This window comes from Echinops telfairi, unplaced genomic scaffold (assembly GCF_000313985.2).
Source record: "Echinops telfairi isolate 266 unplaced genomic scaffold, ASM31398v2 ScPeMD7_443;HRSCAF=831, whole genome shotgun sequence".
In the NCBI taxonomy this organism is placed as follows: domain Eukaryota; kingdom Metazoa; phylum Chordata; class Mammalia; order Afrosoricida; family Tenrecidae; genus Echinops; species Echinops telfairi.
Genome location: NW_022104341.1, coordinates 57,694,462 through 57,717,141, shown reverse-complemented (window position 1 = coordinate 57,717,141; position 22,680 = coordinate 57,694,462). Strand labels below are relative to the sequence as shown.

Sequence of the window (22,680 nt, the reverse complement as noted above, 5' to 3'; positions counted from 1 at the left end):
CTTATTCACCCACTTTGTCTTCAGCGGTTGTGTCGGGAAGGTGAACATCATAGAATGCCATTTAATAGAAGAAAGTATTCTTGGATTGAGGGAGTACTTGAGTGGAGGCCCAATGTCCTTTTGCTACCTTAATACTAAACCTATAAATGTAGGCACATAGATCTATTTCCCCGTCCTCATATATAAATATATTTACATATGTACATGTCTTTATCTAGACCTCTATAAATGCCCTTTGCCTCCCAGCTCTGTAACTCTTAATGGGAGTAGAAAGCCTCATCTTTCTTCTGAGGAGCAACTGATAGTTTAGAACTGTTTACCTTGGCTTAGCAGTCCAATATGTAACCACTACAGTCGCTGAGTCAGAATTGACTCCATGGCAGTGAGTTTAAGGAGCTCTGATGATGTAGTGGCTACGTGTTGGACTGCTAACCACAAGGTCAGCAGTTTGAAGCCACCAGCTCCTTTGAGGGAGAAAGATGAGGCTTTCTACTCCTGTAAAGAGTTACAGTTTCAGAAACTGGAAGGAGTAGTTCTCTCCTGTCCTATGAGACGGAATCTCCTGATGGCGGTGGGTGTGGTTTGGGTTTTGGAACCTTGGTCAACCAGAACATATCTGAGTTCTACCTCAATATCCTCAGATTGAAAATTATGGTATTTTATTTGTTTTGTGTATTAATGTCATCAGTGTTGTAGTAGTTCCTATTGAGAAATTTTGATGCTATGATTTAGTGGGAAAAAGAGCCCCAAACCTAGCTTTATGTTCCTGCTACACTCCTCACCAGGTGTGTGACTTTGGGCACGTCCCGTAACCAATTTGAGTCTCAATTAATTGGGCTAATAGTACTGGTTGTAGAAAGCCTCCAATTTAAATAATTTTGACAAGCAAAATCTCCATGAAGAGATTCTGACACCGTCTCTTGGCTCCTAATCTCATTGCTTCCACTGTGTCTGTTACTATAATTATTAATCAAGAAAAATATTTAGTCAAGGCAATCTTAAACATATATGCTAAATTCAGTTTGCCTTCATTGCATGCGGAAGGTGTTTATGTTGTGTTACTATGGTTATATGGCTGACTCATATAATTCTACACTTAATTCTAGGTTCTCCAAAATTGAAGGATAGATAAATCATTTCAGCACTGTTTTAACTCAAAGATTATTCTTTATGAAAATGAGCACCTGGGATTATGTTCAGTGAGGGATGGAAGACTCTGGGTTGCTCGCCTTCTCCACACATTTGACAATCAAACTAGAATTTGTAAATCAGCTTGCTTCATTCTCACTTGCAGTCCACAAAAGCCGGATTACTGGTCACACTACCTGTCCCTAGAAAGTCGTGCCTTAAAGATAAAGAGGCTTTCTGGTTCTAGAGCGAGATTGTTTGACTTCTCTCTGGTCACCTGATATTGCAAGCTTTTCAAAAGGGAGCACTGCGCTTGGCGAGAGCCTATGTATTGAGAAAGGAAAGTAGTGCATTTTGAGGTCAAAGAAGAAAGTTGATAAACATATGCCGTAAACTAATAATAAACTGGTACGCGTGTCCTAAATTGTGGGAGGTGAAACCACAGGCAGACAACTCATCTGGTGTATAAAAGGCCCTCTTGTCCACATCCTCAGGAAACACAGTCAGCCCTCAATGCTTAACTGCTACTTATTTTTCAGGGGAGAGGATAACGTTTCCTTTGTGTGTGTGTGTGTGGCACAGACATAAAAGCCACTTACACCATTTTGAGGAAAGGTGGATTTCCCCCCTCATATCAGAAGAATAAGACGAGGCTAAGAAAGTGTGATCTCCTTTCCAGTTCCATCTTCACAGCCAATTACACCCAACAACCCTCTCAGTAGCGGCCCGGTGTTCCCTCCCCCAAGCCTAGCATCACACACAGCTTAGGGCCAGGAATGGACTTCCCTCCCCTTTTTGGTCAATATAATAGAACGATTCTGCTGTTGGCTGCTTAGAAAGAACATCGCGGGGTCCGTTCATTCACTATGCTCTTGTCTAGACCGCTGCTCCCGTAAGGGCTTACAGTTTCAGAAACTGCGTTGGAATCTCCTGGCGGTGGTGAGTTTGGTTTGGACTGAGTGTGAACACATTACTGCCAGCTGAGAATTTGCCCACACCCTGGATTCAAGCTGGGTGGGTAGGACCCTGGGTTCTGCATTCTTAGCGAGCGAAAGCCCCTCTTGAATCAATGTATGAGATGGTTTGTGTTGCTCTCTAGAATCACATGGCTTACATGGACTCTCTGTGGTCACAAGCTATTTGTCCAGTGATTTTACTGGGTCAATGTATCTTCAAAGGTTTAGACCAAAGGCTTGTGTGGCACGCTGAGTACTGAAGACAAATCATAAAAGTCAGAGAGGAGAAAAAGGAGTCATTGCTTTCCATGAAAGCATTTAAAAGGTGGCCTGCTTTAGTGTGTAATTTTTGAAATGTAAACTCTCTTTTAGAACTTTCCATGTTAAGTACTTACTAATTTGTTCCCAGATTACACACACACTGTGGGAAATTTGTTCTATCAAGACCACAGCAATCATGGGATAAAACATTTACTACATGATGCCTTTTCTCATTTAAAAGTATCAAATGTAAAATAAGCTATCCACAAGGTTAAGTTTCCAGTTAATCATATATTTAAATTTCTAAGGATCTGTGCCAAAAAGTGTAACTATTTTTCCCTGAGTTGTTACTAAGTACCAGTGAGTCCAGTGTCCCAGCAGGGTAGAACTGCCCCTGTGGGTTTCCAAGACTATAACTCCTTTACGGGAGTAGAAAGCCTGTGGAACTGGACTATGGATCCCGCGGTTACAGAGATGTATCCACTATGACTCCAGAACGCCTTTCAGTGAGGAACTAGATACCAGAAATGCAAAGATGAAGGAGTCCCAGACTCTGCCTTCAAGAAGATCTCAGTAGAAAATGACCCCTAGTGGATTCTGAATTAATGGTGTATTTTCCAATAAGAAGGAAGGGATGGGTTTGAGAGGAAAGAGGAGCCTCATCCTTTCACATCTCGGGGTAATCTATAATATCTGACTGTAAAACAAACAACAACCCCAAACCTCAAATCCATTCTGACTCATGGTGACCCCATGAGTAGATACACTCCATAGGGTATTTTTTTGGTCACGAGCTACTCACAGCTCACATAGCCCTCAGAGACAGGGAGAGATGGAGACTCGGGCTTCCGGGGGCTCCAGCAAAAGCGCTTGGAGAATTCTCAGTGGTTTGTACAGAGTCATGGGAATCCTCGAAGGAAGTAACTCTGATCCGAAAGCCCACCTCTGTGTAGAGCAGAGTATTTTTCATAGAAACTAATCTCCAGGTTTTTCTTCCTCAGCACTCCTGGGTGGGTTAGAACCATCAACCTTTCAGTTAGTAGTCAAGCAAAAACCATTTGGACCACCCAAGGACACAGGTTTTTCTATTCTTTGACATCAACCTGGCAATGATGTCTTATCTTATGATTATTTTTCAGAACCATACTCATGGTTTAGCTTCACATACCTTCACTTGGGGAAATAGTCATACTGTGCTTTACGGTAGTTGACAGAGTAGTCCGTTTACCCTTTTACCACCAGACCATGCTCACGCTGAGCATTCATTTACTGCAGAAAGGATAGCATAGCTGAAACCGTTGCCTTTTGTGCTGACCAGATCAATGGCAATCTCCATCTCAGCGGTTTTCAACCTTCCTGATGCCGCGGCCCTTTGAAACAGCTCCTCATGCGGTGGTGACCACCCCCAACCATAACATTATTTTCGTTGTTACTTCATAACTGTCATTTTGCTACTGTTATGAATCGGGTGACCCCTGTGAAAGGGTCATTTGACCACAAAAGGGGTCGTGACCCCTGGGTTGAGAACCACAGGTTGAGGAAACAAATAAATGACCACCACATATCACTGTGATCAGCGAGGAACCACAACCCAGAACATCTAAAACGATTTAAATTTAAGCTGCTGTTTTATTCTCTGTCATCAAGTCAATTCCAAATTCATTTAGACTCTCAAGGGATTTAAATTTTTATGAGAGAAAACCTTATCTCTCTCCCTCGGAATGCTGGTGTTTGAGCCACCAAACTTGCCGTTAGCAACCCAATTGTTTACCTGGAAGCCCCACCAGGGCTCCCATTCTTAGTCATCTAGTGCTGCTAGAACAGAAATACCACCTGGGAGTGGCTTTCAAGAGCAGTAATTAATTTTCTCACAATTTAGTGAGCTAGATGTCTGAATTCAAGATATGGGCCCTAGGGGAAGGCTTCCTCCCTGTGTCAGCTCCAGAGGAAGGTCCTTGTTGCTTCTGAACTTGTGCTCCTGGGTGAGCGTCCCAAGGCTTAGTCTGTGTCTCCCCACCTCAGCGAGCTTGTGCTCACTCCCTTTTATAGCTGAAAGACATAATTGAGTTGCTAACCCCAAGGTCAGTCATTTGAACCCAGCAATCACTGCAAGGGAGAAAATGAGGCTATCTGTTCTCTAAGAGATTAACTCTCAGAAACCCATGGGAACAGTTCCAGTCTGTTCTGTAGGGTCACTATGAGTTAGATGAGTTAGAATCAACTCGGTGGCAGTGAATTATTTTTCTTTTTTTAAATTATTTTATTTGGGGCTCACACAATTCTTATCACAATTCATACATCCATCCATTGTGTCAAGCACATATGTACATTTGTTGCCCTCATCATTCTCAAAACATTTGTCTTCCACATTAGCCCTTATTTTCAATGACACCACAATAGCTTATTGAGACACAGTTTGAGATATTAAGGTTCTTATTTGTTACTCTTCTAATACTTCTTTTAAATTGCACATGCTGTTAGCCAAGTATCTTGTGCCCCTATGGGCATTTACCTTGAGATACATTCCTAAGTGTTCAAGGGGTGGACCACAAGATACTGCTGCTGCTTCTCAGGTTTGTGGTACCAACTGGTGGCGTGCTCTCCATCAAGGTTGGACCCATTCACACACACCAGTGACCCGCTGAAGGGTTTTCCCAAGTCCATTCCAACACTGCACAGTGTCATTTTCCAAAATCTTTGCCAAGTTGATAGGTTGAAATCTCATCTACTATTGCTTCGATTTGCAGCGAGGATCATTTGTCACCTATGTCATTTAGGAGCACTATGCTCAGTAGCAGATTTGCAGAGGAAGCACCGGAGCACATTTGTACTTCAGATTAACCTTGGCGTGTCCTGCGTGGATGTCTTCCTTTGTATTCCTCGTGAGCCTGTTCTTCCATTTGCCGTTGTGTGCTCTGAGTCGTCAAGCTCCCCAGGGAGCAACGCACATGTGGGGCAAACAGAGGGAGCCATGCCTGCAAAGTGAGTGTATGATAGATACTCACTAGTTCCATCTTTCCTTTTTCCATCTGGATCTGGGTTCGTTATGGTTGGCTCACAGAACTGAAAGTGGCAGGTGCAGAGCTGTAGCTGCTGAGGTTTCTGAGGTCCCCGGGGCTCTGACGATGTCATCAGGACATGCTTATCTTTTCTCATCTCTTAGGTTTTGTTTTCTTCTGTGTTGCCTTCATTCTTAGAAGGGCTGTCTGACAGGAAGATGGTCACGAGCTACTCACAGCTCACATAGCCCTCAGAGACAGGGAGAGATGGAGACTCGGGCTTCCGGGGGCTCCAGCAAAAGCGCTTGGAGAATTCTCAGTGGTTTGTACAGAATCATGGGAATCCTCGAAGAAGTAACTCTGATCCGAAAGCCCACCTCTGTGTACAGCAGTGGTCCTCAACCTTCTTAATGCTGCGGCCCTTTACTACAGTTCCTCCTGTTGTGGTGACCCCCAACCATAACATTATTATCATTGCTACTTCATCACTGTAACTGTTATTAATCAGAATACAAATATCTGATATACAGGATGTATTTTCATTGTTACAAATTGAACATAATTAAAGTGATTAATCACAAAACAATATGTAATTATATATTGTGGAATATTTATTATTGTGAAATATACATTTTCTGATGGTCTTAACGACCCTTGTGAAAGGGTCGTTCAACCCCCCAAAAGGGTTCAAACCCACATGTGGAGAACCACTGGTGTAGAGCCTGGTGATTGGAACCCCCAGGGGGAAACAGAGCAGGGCAAAAATGGGGCAGGGAGTAAGGAGGGGTGTTTGTGCAGAAAGGGAGAGATCCTAATCAAATGAAATGTATTCACCATAACATGATTACAGAGAAAGGTGAGAGAGAGGAAGTAGGAGAGAGAGAGAGATCATCTTGAGATAGAATCCTCCAATCGTGCACTTTTTAAAATGGGTCGTGGAATACATGCTAGCGTAATTACGCCTACGTTGACTGGAGTAATTAATGACCTTAGTAACAGTGGTTTGGTGGGATTATAGGGACAAACATCTGCCCGACTGATACAAGAGTAAATGGGAGGAGACAAAATTGAATGTTAAGGCAAAGAGAAAGACGTAGCAGTAGGTATCCTGCTGAAAGACAGAATGTGAGATTGGAGGCATTCGGATTTTGTTGTGAGGAAATCTCATATTAATATTCCCCCCAAAGTGAAAGACATAGTAAAGTATACAAAAGAGAGGAATAATATTTCATAGCAAGATGCTTTTTGAAAAATAAAGTGGTAGGGATGAAATAAAGAAGCATGTGATATGCAATTGGCCTGATTTTCCAGATACATTGTCAGTAGTCAAATGAACTAGGATTTATGATGGCACTGTGGGTTAGGTGTTCGGCTGCGAACCGGAAGATCAATGGTTCAAATCAACCAACATCCCCGCAGGAGAAAGATGAGGCTGTTTGCTCCCATAAAGATTTAGTTTTAGGAACTCTGGACCAGGTCACTAGGAGTCAAAATTGACTCTGAAGCAAGGTTTGATTTGCGCGCGCGCGCGTGCGTGTGTGTGTGTGTGTGTGTGTGTGTGTGTGTGTGTGTGCAATGTTGTACCATTTATACCTTATGTATAATGTATCATGTTGTCTGCTCCTGCACTATCCTCGTGATCATGGGCATAAGTAAGTCCATGTTATTGTATATTTTGAGTGTCTTCCAAACTAGGGCACTCAGCTCCCAGGACCAGAGCAGAAAGCCTTCTACAGTGATCTGTGTTTGCAGGGACTAATTTTCGGAAGCAGATCTTCAGACACTTTTTCCTACTCTGTCTTAGTCTGGAAGCGCTCTCCACCGTGGATGACTCTACTGGTATTTGAAATACCGCTAGCATGGCTTTCAGCATCACAGCAACATACAAGTCACCGCAGTACAACCTTGAGCACCAATGGCTGCTAAACACACACACTGCCAGTCTAATGACTAAAGAATGTGAAAAGACATTTATGGGACTGTGTGTATGTGTGTGTGTGTGTGTGTTTTGAAAAACCTAAGTGGTACATTTTGTTGCAGATCCACCAGATGTTCCTGCCAATGTGACCTGTGTCATTTATGAGTATTCAGGCTGCATGACTTGTACATGGAATATCGGGAAGCTCACCTACATCGACACAAAATATATGGTGCATGTGAAGAGGTAAGATGCCTTTTAGCAATTTAACAGACGCAATCAGTTGTGCTTCAGTTCAATCTAGATCCAAGAAATCATAGTAAAGCTATAATCAGTGAAGCTACCGATGCCCGATGGAGCCTCTAGTGTTTTCATCCTGTAGTGTAATACATTCTAGTACATTGTTTCTGCTCCTCTTATCATTGAGGGAAGGAGCCCTGGTGATATAGTCAGTGACAAGCTGGGTTGCTAACCTCAAGGTCAGCAGCTTAATCCACTAGCCACTCTGTGGGAGAAAGGTGTTACTTTCTGTTCCCATAAAGACTTACAGCCTCAGAAACCTAATAGGGCACTTCGATCCTGTTGTACAGATCTCTATATGCCAGGATGGACTCAATGGCAGTGAGTTCATCATTGACAGAGTCCCTGAATAGCATGAAGGGTTACACACTTGACTACTAACCAAAAGGTTGTAGGTTCAAAAGAGCCCAAGGACACCTTAGAAGAAAGGTGTGGTAATGTGCTGTTGGAAATCCATCTGAAAACCCTATTAAGTATAGTTCTACACCAACACACATGGGGCTACCATGAGCTAGAATCAGTCTTGGCTTTTGGGTTGATTACTGGTAGGTAACTGGTAGGCAGGGGCTTAAAAGTACTTAAACTTGAATCCCAGCTCTATCCTCCTTCTAGTGTTTAGGCAATTTACTCAATCTCTACAAATTATATTTGAAACATATAATCCTTTTGTATTTAAAGAGGAAATGAAAACAGACACAAATGCACAGGTTTGTTCTAACTATTTCAGTGGAACTTGCCTTTTAAACAGTGTGTCACAGTGCCAAATCCATAATTTGTGCTCAACAATGAAAGCTATTCGTTGTTAATGATGATCCTAACTCTCATAGTTGGTGGCTATGTAGGCCCGTCAACTATCTTGGCCTGTGGGATTTTTAGTTCTAAAATCAGGAAAGTCTTGGGCAAACCAGGACCAAAAGCTGGTCACCCTATTAGGTTCATGTTTCTTATTTTATTTAATTAATTAAATTAAAAACAAAAAATTTTTGTGATCTCTTTGACATATACCCCCTGGCCACTCAGTACCCCTTCTCCCCCCATGGTTAATCCTAAAATTTTCAGAAGCTACTTTAAAAGTTCACTTACTGGGTTCTGTTTGCTGTGCATATGTGTCATGTCATGGAACCCCTGGTACCATTCTGTGAGATACATACATCCGGCATGAACCAGTTTAGACTGGTTAGATTTATTATTATTATTTTAGTTCAAGGATTGCTTGTTGGCCTTTAGGAGTGTTTTCCAGTCCAGTCTGTTGGGGCACCATGCCCTGGCCCCAAAATCCACTTTCAGCATTCCCTGGGACCTCGCCGCTCCGTTCCCTTGCTGTTCTGTTGCACCCCCTTAGTGTTTTGACTTGGTGTGGCAGGATCAGATAGGGTGTAATTCCCACACTGTGTCTCCAGTGTTGTCCCCTGTAGGGCTATAGGTCAGTGAGGGGCATCATGTCTTATAGTGGGGCCGGCCATGTGGTCCTCTCTGTGGACGGGCTGCTCTAATTGGGAACATCATCCTTACGGCCTGGTGGGCCAGAATGTGCTCCACTCTCTCCTCCTCCTCCTTCATCTGCTCCCGTGTACTCCAATCAGATATGTCCCTCTCCTAGAGCTGCAGATTCAATGGCGTCGTTTGAAATAAATTCTTCTGGGGGGAGGGGCAGGTATCCACTTAGTAGTTGGGGTTGGAGCCGGCCCCCCAGACCTCTCCACTGGTTCCCTACTCCATGCTGGCATGTTGCATTCACATCTTGGAGTAGATTTATTCTTACATCATGGTTAATTTGGGAGAGAAGGAGATTAAAGAAAGCCGCAAAAGATCATTTATTGGATAATGTAAAGAAGTAAGTTTATTGACATTATTTTCAAGTGGAGTAATTTTGGACTAATGGCTATCTAGTCGATATGTAATTATTGTGCAATTATAAAGAGATGTTGAGTGTGCCTTATTAAATAAGTTTCATTTGCCAGCTGTTTTATGTGTATATACCAAGAGTTAATGCACTCATTCTTCTGGTAGCAGAATGCAAGCTGCATAAAGACAAAGATGTTTTGTTTTATTCACTGCTCTAGTCTTTAAGTCTAGCGTGGGGCCTAAAGGAACCCGGGGTGATGTAGCGGGTTACACATTGGGCAAGGTCAACCGTTCAAAACTACAAGCCATTCCATGGGAGAAGATGAAACTTTCTACTCCTAAAAAGTTACTGTCTTAGAAACTTACAGAGGCAGTTCGACCCTGTCCGTTAGGCAAAATCAACTCAGTGCAGTGAGTATTTTGGAGAATGGGGCCTGGAACGTAGTGCTCCTGTAGCCACTGCTGAGCCAGTTCTAATTCATGGTCACCGTATGTAGGGTTTCTGAGGCTGTAGGTCTTTATTGAAGCAGGTAGTCTCAACTTCCACCCTCAACTTCCACCCTCAGCTGCTGGTAGGCTTGAATCACCAGGTTTGCAGTTAGCAGTTCAACCCTTACTGGATAGTGCCATCAGGGCTCCTGGCACATAGTACCAAAACAAACAGACAACCGCACCCTCTCCCCACCCCCAAAGCAAGCTCACTTCCATCGAGTGGCTTCTGACTCACAGCAACCGCATAGAACAGGGTAAAAGTGTCCCTGTGGGGCTCTGACATTGTAACTCTTCACGGGAGGAGAAAGCCTCATCTTGCTCCTGAGGCGGAGCTGGTGGTTTTGAACTGCTGATCTAGTGGTTAGTAGCCCAACCTGTAATTATTAGGTACACAGTAAGTCCTCTATAAATACATGCTGAAGGAGTATTCTGATGACTAGAAATAGATATTTCACACACACACACACACACACAGGCAATTCACAACAGGACCGACTGCTGTCAAGTTGATTTCATCTCATGGCAATATTCATGTATGTCAGGGTAGGACTGTGCTCCACAGAAATCTTAATGACTGATTTAAAAAAAATACATATATCACTAGAACTTTCTTTCAAGGCACCTTTGGGGAAATGAAAGCCTTCAGTCTTCCAGTTAGCCGGCCAAGTACATTAACCATCTACACCTTCCTGTAATGTAACAATAAACTACTGTCAATTTAAAAAAACTACCCAGTTCTGAATTGATTGAGTGCTGGTTAAGTGGATTTTGTGTATTTTTCAGGAGACACAAAAGGTGTGTAGATAGCATAAAAACAGATGTTTTTATGTTTCCCTTCTGGCAAATGCAAAGTATGAACTTCTATAGAGACCGGCCAGTTGGAAAGGAAAAGCCAACATGAACTCAGCTTACCAGGAGCTGAAGGCACTCCCATGAGCTGGAGAAAATCAAGATGAAAAGTCCGTTTCATGAACTACAAGACAGACCTCTTTCCCTTTCATGACAGCGTTGATCGAGTTACAATAATGAGTTTTGCGGTTCAGGTGGCAAGAAATTCTTGGTTGTTACTGTACTTTAGATCCTTGGTTATTAATTACTGTATTTTCCACGTTAACTGAGAGGTAGAGAGCAGAATCTGAAGGTTTCGCTTCCAACTCGTATGATTCTATTTTCCAGTAAAATCACAGACAGGTGATTTACCGCTGTCCGCCCACGGGTTTCACCAGAGGCAGTGAGATGTCATTCCTTCATGGCAGTGGCCCTCAGGAGCTTCCTTTTGGTTTGACATTAAAGATGCAAAGTAGAGGAGTTGTGTCTATGTTGACTCAAAACCCCTTCTTCCTCTCCAGCACCTTGGTGGGAACTCCATTAGGAGGAATTCATGGCAATTCACATACCTTCTCTACTCTTTGATATTTCACTGTGCACATAGCTTGTGAGAGAAAATAAAATGAACCTCTGATAATAAGCATTTACCAACTGGGATCCACCTCTCCCCAACAGCTGTATGTACATAGACCCATTCTTTATCTTGGAAATACTAGTAGGGTCTACCAGTGCCTTCTATTCAATAATTACAAGGATAAGTTAAAAAAAAAAAAAGAGCATTGCTACTAACATGCCAGTTCACACACTCACAGGTTTATTCCAGACAAAGCATCTATAAACATGTTTTCATGGTTGATGTGTAGCTGCCGACAAGTTCTCCCAGTCATGCGCTGGTCTTTGAGGTCCTTAGTTGACCTCAAAAACAGTCCGTCAAAAACAACCGGGGATCTCCTGGGCCGGTTTCAGGCAGAGGGAAGAGCCCTGCAGCAACTGTTACGCAGGATTTCCAAAGGGTACTCTTGGGAGATTTTCTGGATGGTTATAGGACTATCATCAAGACTTATTCCTACGAAGGTTCAAGGAAATGGAAAACTGCATTGTTGAGGAAAAAGGCCAGAGAAGCTGCACCAAAGGATTTTTTCCCCATCATGACTATGTGCCTGCTCAATTCTCCGAGAGTCCAAGGGCTGTCCTAGAGAATGTCATTAGGCCACCTTAGCTCACAGCCTACAACCCTGGCCTGTACCTTCACACTCCTTTTACTCAACGAACATCTCAAAACAGCCATTTGGACCTGGCATAGATCAAAGAGTACAGAATTCTGTGACGAAGGGTTAGAGATATGGAACTAGATGGAATATTTGTTTAAAAAAACAATGGCTTCCTATTGATGTTTTCATTTCATAAAAGTTTCTGTTATTATGTAGCAAGATGTGTGACTTACCCACCTACTGGTGTTAGGTGCCAGCAAGTCGGTCCCAACTCACAGCAACCCTCTGCACAACAGAAGGAAATACTGCCCCGTCCCGAAGCATCCTCGCACCTGTTCTATGCCTGAGCCTATCGTTGCAGCCGCTGGATCAATCCATCTCCTCCTGGGCCTTCCTGTTTTTCTCTGCTCCTCCACTTTACCAAGCATGACGTCTTTCTCCAGGAACTGGTCTCTCTTGACAACATGTCCAAAGTCAGTGAGGCACACTTGCCTCTCAGGAGCATGCTGGTTGTACTTTTTTTCCAAACAGATATATTTGTTCTTTTGGCAGTCCATGGTATTTTCAATATTCTTCACCAGCACCATAGTTCAAATTGAAAATGAATGAATGATAACCCTTCATTCTGTTCCAGCCGAGTCAATTTTAGAGACGATTTAGTTAGCACTTCGTGCTTTCTACGTGGAGGTCCTGGGTGGTGTGAATCCCAACCTTTCAGTTAGCAGCCCCGTGCCTACCAGACGGCACCACCAGGGCTCCTGGGGAAGGGTCAGAGAAAGGCGGAACCACGGCCTTCACTTTTGGAAGTGCGTTGACCTAGATCACTGGTTCTCCACCTTCCTCACGCCACAGCCCTTTCATACAGTTCCTCATGTGGTGGTGACCCCCTAACCATAAAATTATTTTTGTTGCTACTTCATAACTGTCATTTTGCTACCGTTATGTATCGGATGACCCCTGTGAAAGGGTCATTTGATCCCCAAAGGGGTTGCGACTCACAGGTTGAGAACTGCTGCCCTAGATGGAGGGGAAGTCGAGAAACGGTAGCTTTACATCTTGGTATTTGTGTTTTAAAAAGGGTTTTATGAATTTTATATCAGTACTTTCTTACTTACCTTTGATATCAGAACACATACATACACAAAGAGATAAATTTAAGCACGCAGTTGCATATGAAAACTGTCCCGAAGTACAGTCAGTCATTATTAGTGATTCCATCATCTTTGTGGTCTAGGTGCTGATCTGAAGGTGGACTTTAAAAGCCAAATGAAATCATCTAGTCACTTGGCTAATGTAGTTTTGAAAGTATGTTTCCATTCTGACTTGCGGTCTCTTATGTATGGTAAAAGAATTAACCACAAACCAATTAGGAACATGTGTGTGGTTTTCTCTAACTGGAAAATATTCAAAGCTGTCCTACTTACTACTTCCATAGTGTTGTTATTTTCTGATTTTCGATTTAACCAGAGGTTAGCATACCTTATTAAAAGTCCTCAATTTTTTATGACTTCAGAAAGAATATAAGCATTCATGTAAACACCCAAATTAAATAATGGCTTGATTGCCTTTAACTATAAGCATGTATAATTTAACTTTAAATATAAGCTTGTTGAAATTGAACAATGTTGAGTTTCATCTATCTTTAGAATATGCTAAAGTCACATGCCATACCTGTTAATTCACAATAATGGTTGCTTGTTTTTAAGAAGCGTTTGTTATCTATGAAGTCAATGACTGCATGCTTTGTGATTTTTGTTAGTTCTGAGAACAGCAACGTTGCCATTATTCCTGTTTCCACAGAGAAGTAAACGGAAGCATACAGAGGTTCCGTAACTTGTTTCAGATCCATCAAGGGGCAGATTAAGGGTCTGAGCCCAATTCCATTTCTGAAGCCCAGGCTTTTAGACCTACAGCCCCTGGTCAGTGCACGTGATTCAATGACAGCTACTAGGCAAAAGGTTGATGCATCAAACCCCTCCTTGGAAGACAGGCCTGACGATCTGTTTCTGAAAGGTCACTTTCAGATGGGACCACAACGAACAAAACAACCTGTTTCAGGCACCATGATATGTTGCCTCTTCTTGTTTTCTCATGGGCTTCATAGGGATCTCACTGTCGGCAGGAGAACAGAGAATTGCTGGTTTTAGTTGCTGACTCATAATGTCAACTCCTGGAAACCTTACATATAACAGAATGAAACAGCCCTGGGAAATCTGTCGGCAAGCTGGATTCACACTCAGGGCAACCCCATGTGGTCCATGTGTTCCCGGAGTAGAACTCTGGTTTCCCAGGCCTGAGTTTCTGGAGATCGATTGCAAGGATTTTCTTGCTTCTTTTTCTCATGTCTTTTAATATTTTATTGTGAATTGGGTGAGGATTTACATAGCAAATCAATTTTCCACATAACAATGAATACACATGTTATTCTCCTGCTCTGTGCTTCATACTATCACATACATAGTTCCTTCTTTCCTACCCTTCTGAACTTTGTCTTTGGGTACATGCTGCACTTTTGATCTCAAATGGTTGATTGTTCTAAGGAGTTTGAACATGTCCCGTTATGACCTGTTTATTGTTTGCTTGGATATTGAGCCATGGAGGTGAGTTCAACCCCAGACCGGATGGGTGGCTAAGGGGGTTCCACAAGTCTCTAGCTGACCAGTAAGCCTGATCTCTTGTTTGTTTGTTTTTAATATATTTTTTTGTCCAATAGTTTTCTCCCACTCTATGTAGGACCTTCTTTCAGAGCATTTGATAGTGGTAGTCAGGCACATCTAGCTCTTCCGGTCTGAGTCATGGAGATGAATGTTCATCAGTCCTTAGAATGAGTTGTTTGCATGGGTCGATTAGTTTCATCAAGCGTCTTCCTCTGAATGAGGAGAGACCAGGAGCTGTACCCTAGATGACTATTCATGCGCTTTTAAGACCCCAATTACTACTCACCAAAGTTTCATGTCTTTGGGGGCTCCATGATACCACTTAACCTTGTTGTCCCCTGAGATTATGGCCCTGCGCCCCCAAATCCAGAGATTCATTACATTCCCTCAGAGTGCTTAGTTATGTCTAAGAAGTTTTTATAAGTTTGTTCCTGGTATGCTCCAACACATTCTTAGATATATTTGCAGCATAGGTACCATATATAACGAGTATAAGCCGACCCAAATATCAGCCGAGGCACCTAATTTTACCACAAAAACTGCATAAAAGTGTGCTGAAAAATGGCTTATACATGAGTATATACGGTAAATGCCCATGTAGAAATAGCCTCTGGCAAACCTGTATAATATATGAGTAGAGTTCCACTCTCCTTCCCACACTGGGTCAAGGATAGACGTGTCTAACTGTGCATCTACTGATAGAACACCACTGTTGAAAGGTTGTGTATATAACAATATCTACCATGGTGGTCCAAGCCTTTCAAGGCTTCCCTGGGTGGACTCAAATACCCAGGCTTTCAGTTAGCAGTTAAGCACATTAACCATTTGCACGACCCCCAGAATTTAAAACTGGAAGTAAGTTGACAGCATTGGAGCTACATACGTGCTGTGCATTTCCTTACCATTGTCCCATTAGCCTTGGCCAGATTCCTTGATCATTGCTGAGATTGGCCTGTTCTGGTAGTGGCAATACATTAAAAACAACAGTGATTACAGCATTCACCAGAAAAAGGTATCATTCTTTTTTTTTTTTTAATCATTTTATTAGGGGCTCATACAACTCTTATCACAATCCATACATACATCCATTGTGTAAAGCGCATTTGTACATTAATTGCTCTCATCATTCTCAAAACATTTCCTCTCCACTTAAGTCCCTGGCATTAGGTCCTCATTTTTCCCCTCCCTCCCCACTCCGCCCTCCCTCATGAGCCCTTGATAATTTATAAATTATTATTTTGTCATGTCTTGCCCTGTCCGACGTCTCCCTTCACCCACTTTTCTGTTGTCCGTCCCCCAGGGAGGAGGTCACATATAGTTCCTTGTAATCGGTTTCCTCTTTCCTACCCACTCTCCCTCCACCCTCCCAGTGTCGCCACTCACACCACTGGTCCTGTAGGGCTCATCCGCCCTGGGTTCCCTGTATTTCCAGTTCCTATCTGTACCAGTGTACATTCTCTGGTCTATCATTCTTTACTATTATCATTCTTTTGTATTTTGATTCACCAGAACATTTATTGCTTGTTATCTGTAAGTTAAAGAGCTCGGGTGGCACTGTAGGTGAAAGGTTGGACTTCTAACCATAAGGTCAGTGGTTCAACCCTACCATCTGCTCTACGAGATAAACATGTGGCTGTCTGATCCTTTACAAACATACAAAGCCTCAAAAACCCTATATTGGGTTGCTGTGAGTCAGAAAGCACCCTGTTGGTGTGGTGGTGACACATTGGGCTGACAACTGCAAGGTCAGGAGTTTGAAACCACCAGTTGTTCCGTGGGAGAAAGACAGGGCTTGGTACTCCCATAAAGAGGTACAGTCTGGACAACTCGCCAGCAGTAGTTCTGCTCTTTCCTAGAGGGCTGGCTCCATGACAGTGGGTTTCGTTTTGCTTTGTTATTTCCTCTCTGGAACTCCTTTAGGAATGTCTCTGGATTTCAGAAGATCTCTATGCTGGCAATGAATAATCCTAGCTGGGATGGAAGATATTGTGGGACGGCAGATGTTCAGGAGTTGTTGAATTGACATTTAGTAGTAACAAGACCTGACTCAGAGCCGTAGGGATGGAAATGCTGGTGATTTTTTAACTCTTCATTCCTGTGAAGGCAGTTCTCTGAGGCAGAGTGCAGGTGATGGTATTTGATAAAAAAATTAGGTCACTGCTTGCCTTAGCAGTCCAACTACTATAAATCGAATAGCACAAAAAAGGTGGACACAACGCCTGATAAATGATGGTATGCAAATCTGTGAAGCATTTTTATCTATTAAAAATAATGTAAGGTGCCTGGCTTCCCCTACTATTGTTCAAATTTCAAGCTTATTTTCCATTTTAATTAGTGTGTCTATATCCAGGTAGCTTTCACAGTACAATGCAATAAACTTCTGGGTCCATCAGTGAGTTAGTTAATTGTGCCAGCCTGGCTGATAATCACATGTGGGGCTGGTTGAAAGGCAGAGGGATAAATGGGTGGTGAGCCTCGCCTTTCTAGTTCTTGGGTCTCTTGTTTTGTGATGGTTGCACCAGGTGCAGCTGCCTTAGCAATTCCCTGCTTCAGCTTGCAAGATTGACTTCCTACAAGACATCCCCAAGGAGAAGCTACATGGACCTATCCCAATGCAGCCCTGGGTGCTGGAGCAGCCGTTTGGAGACCCCTGCTAGTGCTGAGATGCTTGTTCATTCACTGTCTCAGCTTTCCTCCTGCAGTCGGCATCATTGCCTCTGTTTTGTGAGGTGGAGGGCTTTGTGGACTGGCGTTGGGTTAATGTTGGACTTGTGGGCTTGGGCAGCATTGGGTTGGGATGTTTTGGTGATGCACATTTTCTTTACATAAAACTCTCTCTTATACATGAGTTGCTGTGGATTTGTTTCTCTAAAGTACCCAGACTAATACAATCAGTAAAACAATAAATGGGTAATGTAGGGCTTGGATCATTGTGGTGTTAGTGAAGAATATTGAATTTACTGTAGACTGCCAGGGAAAAAGGAACCTATAAGTCTTATAATAAATATGATGGGGATTTTCTGAGAAGCAAGGAGAGTGAAAGTGGTTCTACTTATTTGGGCACGACATCAGGAAAGACCAGTCAATATAGAGGGACATCATGTTTGGTAGAGCAGAATCTCATTAAGGTAAAAGTACTGAGGGTCTATGAAAGTGATCATGGGGACTTTCAACAAGATGGCAGACTAGGCAGACCTCCTACCTAAACCCTCTGCAACAAAGACACAAGAGACAGATGAAACTGATATGGATGGTATTCTGGGAAACCCAGCTCCAGAGGAAAGGGTGGAGAAGTGGACTGACTAGTGACTAAGAGAAGAAGCTGCACAAAAGTGGCCAGAGAGGAAATAGATGTGTGAATTGTCAGCTGACTTGATGCCATCATTAGTGCTCCTTGCTCTGAATCAGCACAAGCCCCCATACTGGTGACGGATGACATCAAGGTCAATGGGCATACTATGGTTCACAAAGACAAAATTCTATGTCCTGATTTGGTACATGGTGACTGGGATCCTTGAAAGTCCATGAGTAGCCATCTGAGGTGCAACCATTCATCTATTCTTCCCATCCAGAGACAGGAAGAGCAGTGGAAATGAAATGATATGCTCATGGAAACAACTGGTCCAGTGAACTAATGAAAACCCAAAAGATTAGTGTTTATAACCCTGAGACCAGAAGAGCTCGGTGACACCCAGAGATGCCTTCTAACAGCTCTGAAAAGGATCACATTAGAATGTCCTGGAAGACAGTGGGAGAAAAATGTGGAACAAAATTCAAAATTATAAAAGAAACCAGGTTTACTGGTTAGAGAGAGAGACCCAAAACTCTGGCCCTGCAGGCCTGAAACTGATCAACCATTTAAGATCAAAAGGCAGCATTCACTCAAGAACAAAGGCCAAAGGGTTAGGGAAAACAGGAATGGAAACAGACTGACCTGGAGGAGGCAGGACATGTGACATACAGTGAGGGGATTGTGACGGGTGAGTTGAAACAAAATGTGTATGAATTGTTGGATGTAAAACTGAAGATATGCTCTGCAAACCTGCATCTAATTCACAATAAAAAATAAAATAAAACTCGATTCATACTTTGGCCTTGGGTTGTCTTGTATGTGTTTAAAATCCTTTTCGAAATGATAATAATTTTGATTCATTTTCAGAAAAAGATTGCATATCAGAAAACAGGCTTAACAAGTAGTATAAATAGCCAAATAATTAAAATCAGACATAACTTGTATGAAAATTATCTTTTTTTTTTTTTAGTTTAGAGACAGAAGAAGAAGAGCAATATCTTACATCAAGCTATATTAACATCTCCACTGACTCACTGCGAGGTGGCAAGAAGTATGTGGTTTGGGTTCAGGCTACAAATGTGTTGGGCACAGAGCAATCGGAACAGCTGCAAATTCACCTGGATGATATCGGTAAACACTGACCCACCCTCTCCTGGTCTTTAATACAAACAACTAATTTGTGTTGATGAAGTCCCCCTAAAGTTTTTTATGATCATACTAAAGAAAAAAGTACCCATGATTCTAAAACCCAGAGACAATTTAGAGAGAAGTACTGTTATCATTTACATGCTTGTATATCCTCCCAATCTTATTTCTACCAGTGTGTGTGTACTTTTACAAAGATCTATTAAGAGTTTTTTTAATGTACCAAGCATTACTCTAAGTGTTTGAGAGAATAAGATAGACAAGGTAATATATATAATATGAATTTTATATTAATAAATATAATATGAAATCTACTAGGGAAGATGGGAGGAAAAAGGATTGCATAATGAGTTATATCGTGGAAAGTTCAGGGTACCAAAGAATTACACTATGTACAATATTTTGCCAATGAAACAAAAAGAATTGGGTGACCTTCAACCATTTCAGGAGGTAGCATATGAGCAAGAACCAATGGTACTGAAGGAAGAAGTCCTAACGTCACTGAAGCCATTAGTGGAAAATAAGGCCCCAGAAACGGACAGAATACCAATGGAAATACTTCAGTGTTAGATGAAGCACTGGATGAACACATTAGTCTATGTCAAGAAATTTGGAAAACAGCTACCTGGCCAACCAACTGGAAAAGATCCATGTTTGGGCTCATTCCAAAGAAAGGTGTCCTAATAGAATGTGGAAACTATTGAACAGTATCATTAATAGCACACGCAAATAACATTTTGCTGAAGATAATTGAAAAATAGTTGTAGCAGTACATCAACAAAGAGCTGTCAGAAATCCAACACAGATTCAGAAGATGATGTAGCACGAGAGATATCATTGCTGACATCAGATGGATCTTGGCTGAAACTAGAGAATATCAAAAAGATGTTTACTCGTGTGTGTGTGTGTGTGTGTGTGTGTGTGTGTGTGTGTGTATGATGCATAGGCATTCACCTGTGTCAATTATATCAAACTATAGATAACATTGAGAAGTATAGGAATTAAAGAACACATCAGTCTGCTCCTGCCGAACCTGTGCACGGGCCAGGAGGCAGTCCTTAGAACAGAAGAAAGGCATATTGCCTGGTTTATAATTAAGAAAGTTGTCCACACAGCGGTATCCGTTCACCATACTTATTCAGTTTGTATACTGAGCAATTAATCTGAGAAGCTGGACTGTCTGAAGAAGAATGCAGCCTCAGGATCGAAGGAAGGCTTATTAATAGCCTATGATACACAGATGATACAACTTTGCTTGCTGAAAGCAAGGAGGACTTGTAGCACTTAATGATGCAAATCAAAGGCTGCAGCCTTCAGTATGGATTACAACTCACAGTAAAGAAAACCCAAATCCTCACAAATAGAACAATAGAAACGTGATGATACATGGATAAAAAAATTGAAGTTATCAAGGATTTCATTTTTTTCTTGGATCCACAATTAATGCCCATGGAAACAGCAGTCAAGAAATCAAACGACCAGCACCAAGGGTTAAATCTTCTCTACAAGACCTCTTTCACGTGTGGAAGAGCAGCCGCGTCACTTTGAGAACTGGGATGCACCACACTCAAACCATGGTATTTCCAATCGCCTCACATCCCTGTGAAAGTTGGACAATGCATAAAGGAGACTGAAGAAGAATTGTTACCTTTCAGCTAAGGTATTGTCAAAGAATACTGAAAGTACTGCGGCCTGCCAGGAGAACAGACAAATCTGTCTTGGAAGAAGTACAATGAGAATGCTCCGTAGACGCAAGGTGGTGAGGCTTTGTCTCGCGTATTTGGACATGCTGTCAGGGGGCCCTCCCTGGGAAAGGGCATCATGTTTGGGAAGGTGGAGGGCAGTGGAAAAGGGGAAGCCCCTTGACAGGATGGACGGACGCAGGGGCTGCAACAGTGAGCTCACACAACCATTCCTTCCCCCCTTTCTTCCTGTCTCTTCCTAGCGCCCCTCCTTTCCTTCTCTCTCTCCTCCTCTCCTTATCCCGGAATGGACCCTCAGAAACTCAGATGGGCAAACACAGCTGGCTGTCTCAGGGGCTCTGGTCAACAAAAGCACCAGCTTATCAATGAACAGATGAGTTGATTCATTGGAGACACTTTAAGAATGAGATAACAAAACAGTAAACGAATGAACTCTCCAGGGAGCAATTTCCACATAATAGCTATCGGGCTGGGCTTTAATTAAGTTTGCATTCAGTGCTGAAATGCAGGGCGGAGCTGGCAGCGCATTCGATGCCAGAATGACAGGTGGGAGGAAGGCTGGACCTTCTTTGGAAGAGAAATAAATTTCAATACAGAAAGTGCCATGCTTTCTGCTGTCATTCTGAACATTAACTCTCCCCATTTTAATAATGTCGATAAATAAATGTTGCTGAAAAGAAACCAAAAGATGCTGTCAAGTACAAACCAAAATTATCGCATCTATGAAATAATTGACAGATTTTTTTAAAAGATCCTACAATCTCGTGGGAATGCTGGAAACCTAAGCAGTAAGTACACAAATGGAATATCTGCGTCCTGTGTAACAAACTGAAGATTTGGCTGCATATTATAGGGCATATTTTTATTTACAAAGCATGAGCACATAGAAAACTAAAGTCTAGCTCTCTGCTGCATTTCCCTGGTCTGTGTGAAGGCCTGACTTAGACCTGCCTTACTGTGTTGTCTACATTTCTATTGGACTAGACAGGTTTTGTCTGACTCCCAGGAATATTTCTTTCTGTAAAAGAACGCTTGTACTATTACCCCAAGACAAACTCAGAAATTGGTCTGCTGCTGTTTGGTCCCCTCATATTGACTCATATTGGACTCATATCGACTCCGTGTGGCTGATTTGAACTCCCCCTGTTGGGTTTTCTAAGCTGGAGACATTATTGCAGGTCTTTCTCCCACAGAGCAACAGGGTGGGCCTAAATTGCTGACTTTTCCCCAAACCAAATTCATTTCCATAGACTCCAGGCTGGGTTTCAGAGACTGTAACTGTGTACTGGAGTCTCTCTTCCCGCAGAGCTGCGGGTGGTCTTGAACTGACCTGCATGCAGATCGCAGCCCAACACAAAACCACTATACCACCAGGGCTCCCACTGACTTTCAGTTAGTGGCAAATGCTGAACTGTTGTGCCATTAGGGTTCATTTGGAGAAATGTAAAATACCAAACCAAATTCACTGCCTTAGAACTGATTCTGAAGCACAGGGACCCAAACAGGGTTTCTAAGGTGAGAAAAACCTCTTCTGGTATCCCTATTGCCACAAGGGAGGGGCCAGACATGCCTCCAGCCTCCAACTTCCATTACCTGCTCCGACACCCCTCATTCCTCCCGCAGCACTCTCATTCGATGTCAGCCTCAATAATTCATTGCACTGGCCACATAGAACTCAGACAAAACTCACACGTATGGGGATTTTTTAGGGGCGATAGTAGGTTAGCACAAGTCAGGATCAGTAAATAGGAAAGATTCTGTCATTGATCCACAGCCAAGCAGCCACGTCTTTTCTCAGTCATCAGCTTCTCACCACGCGTGTCCCTGGTCCCTGCCTCCACGGACCAGGCACCTCACTTGTGCTGCCTCATTGTTCTCTACTCTCCGCGCTGCTCCTCTGCTCTTGCTCAGGGTCTCCTTGCCTTGGCCTCTGGTCTCAGCCTG

General features: G+C 42.7%; 1 protein-coding gene across 1 annotated transcript in view; it reads left to right on the top strand.

Annotated features, from left to right (window-relative positions):
• The window catches only part of IL23R (interleukin 23 receptor), an 82,176-nt gene that overhangs the window by 6,398 nt on the left and 53,098 nt on the right, over positions 1-22,680 (top strand). Inside the window, exons 3-4 of the mRNA XM_004699353.1 lie at positions 7,385-7,508; positions 18,858-19,018. Of these exons, the coding sequence (XP_004699410.1) occupies positions 7,385-7,508; positions 18,858-19,018 (285 nt within the window). The remainder of the gene's footprint in view (positions 1-7,384; positions 7,509-18,857; positions 19,019-22,680) is intronic.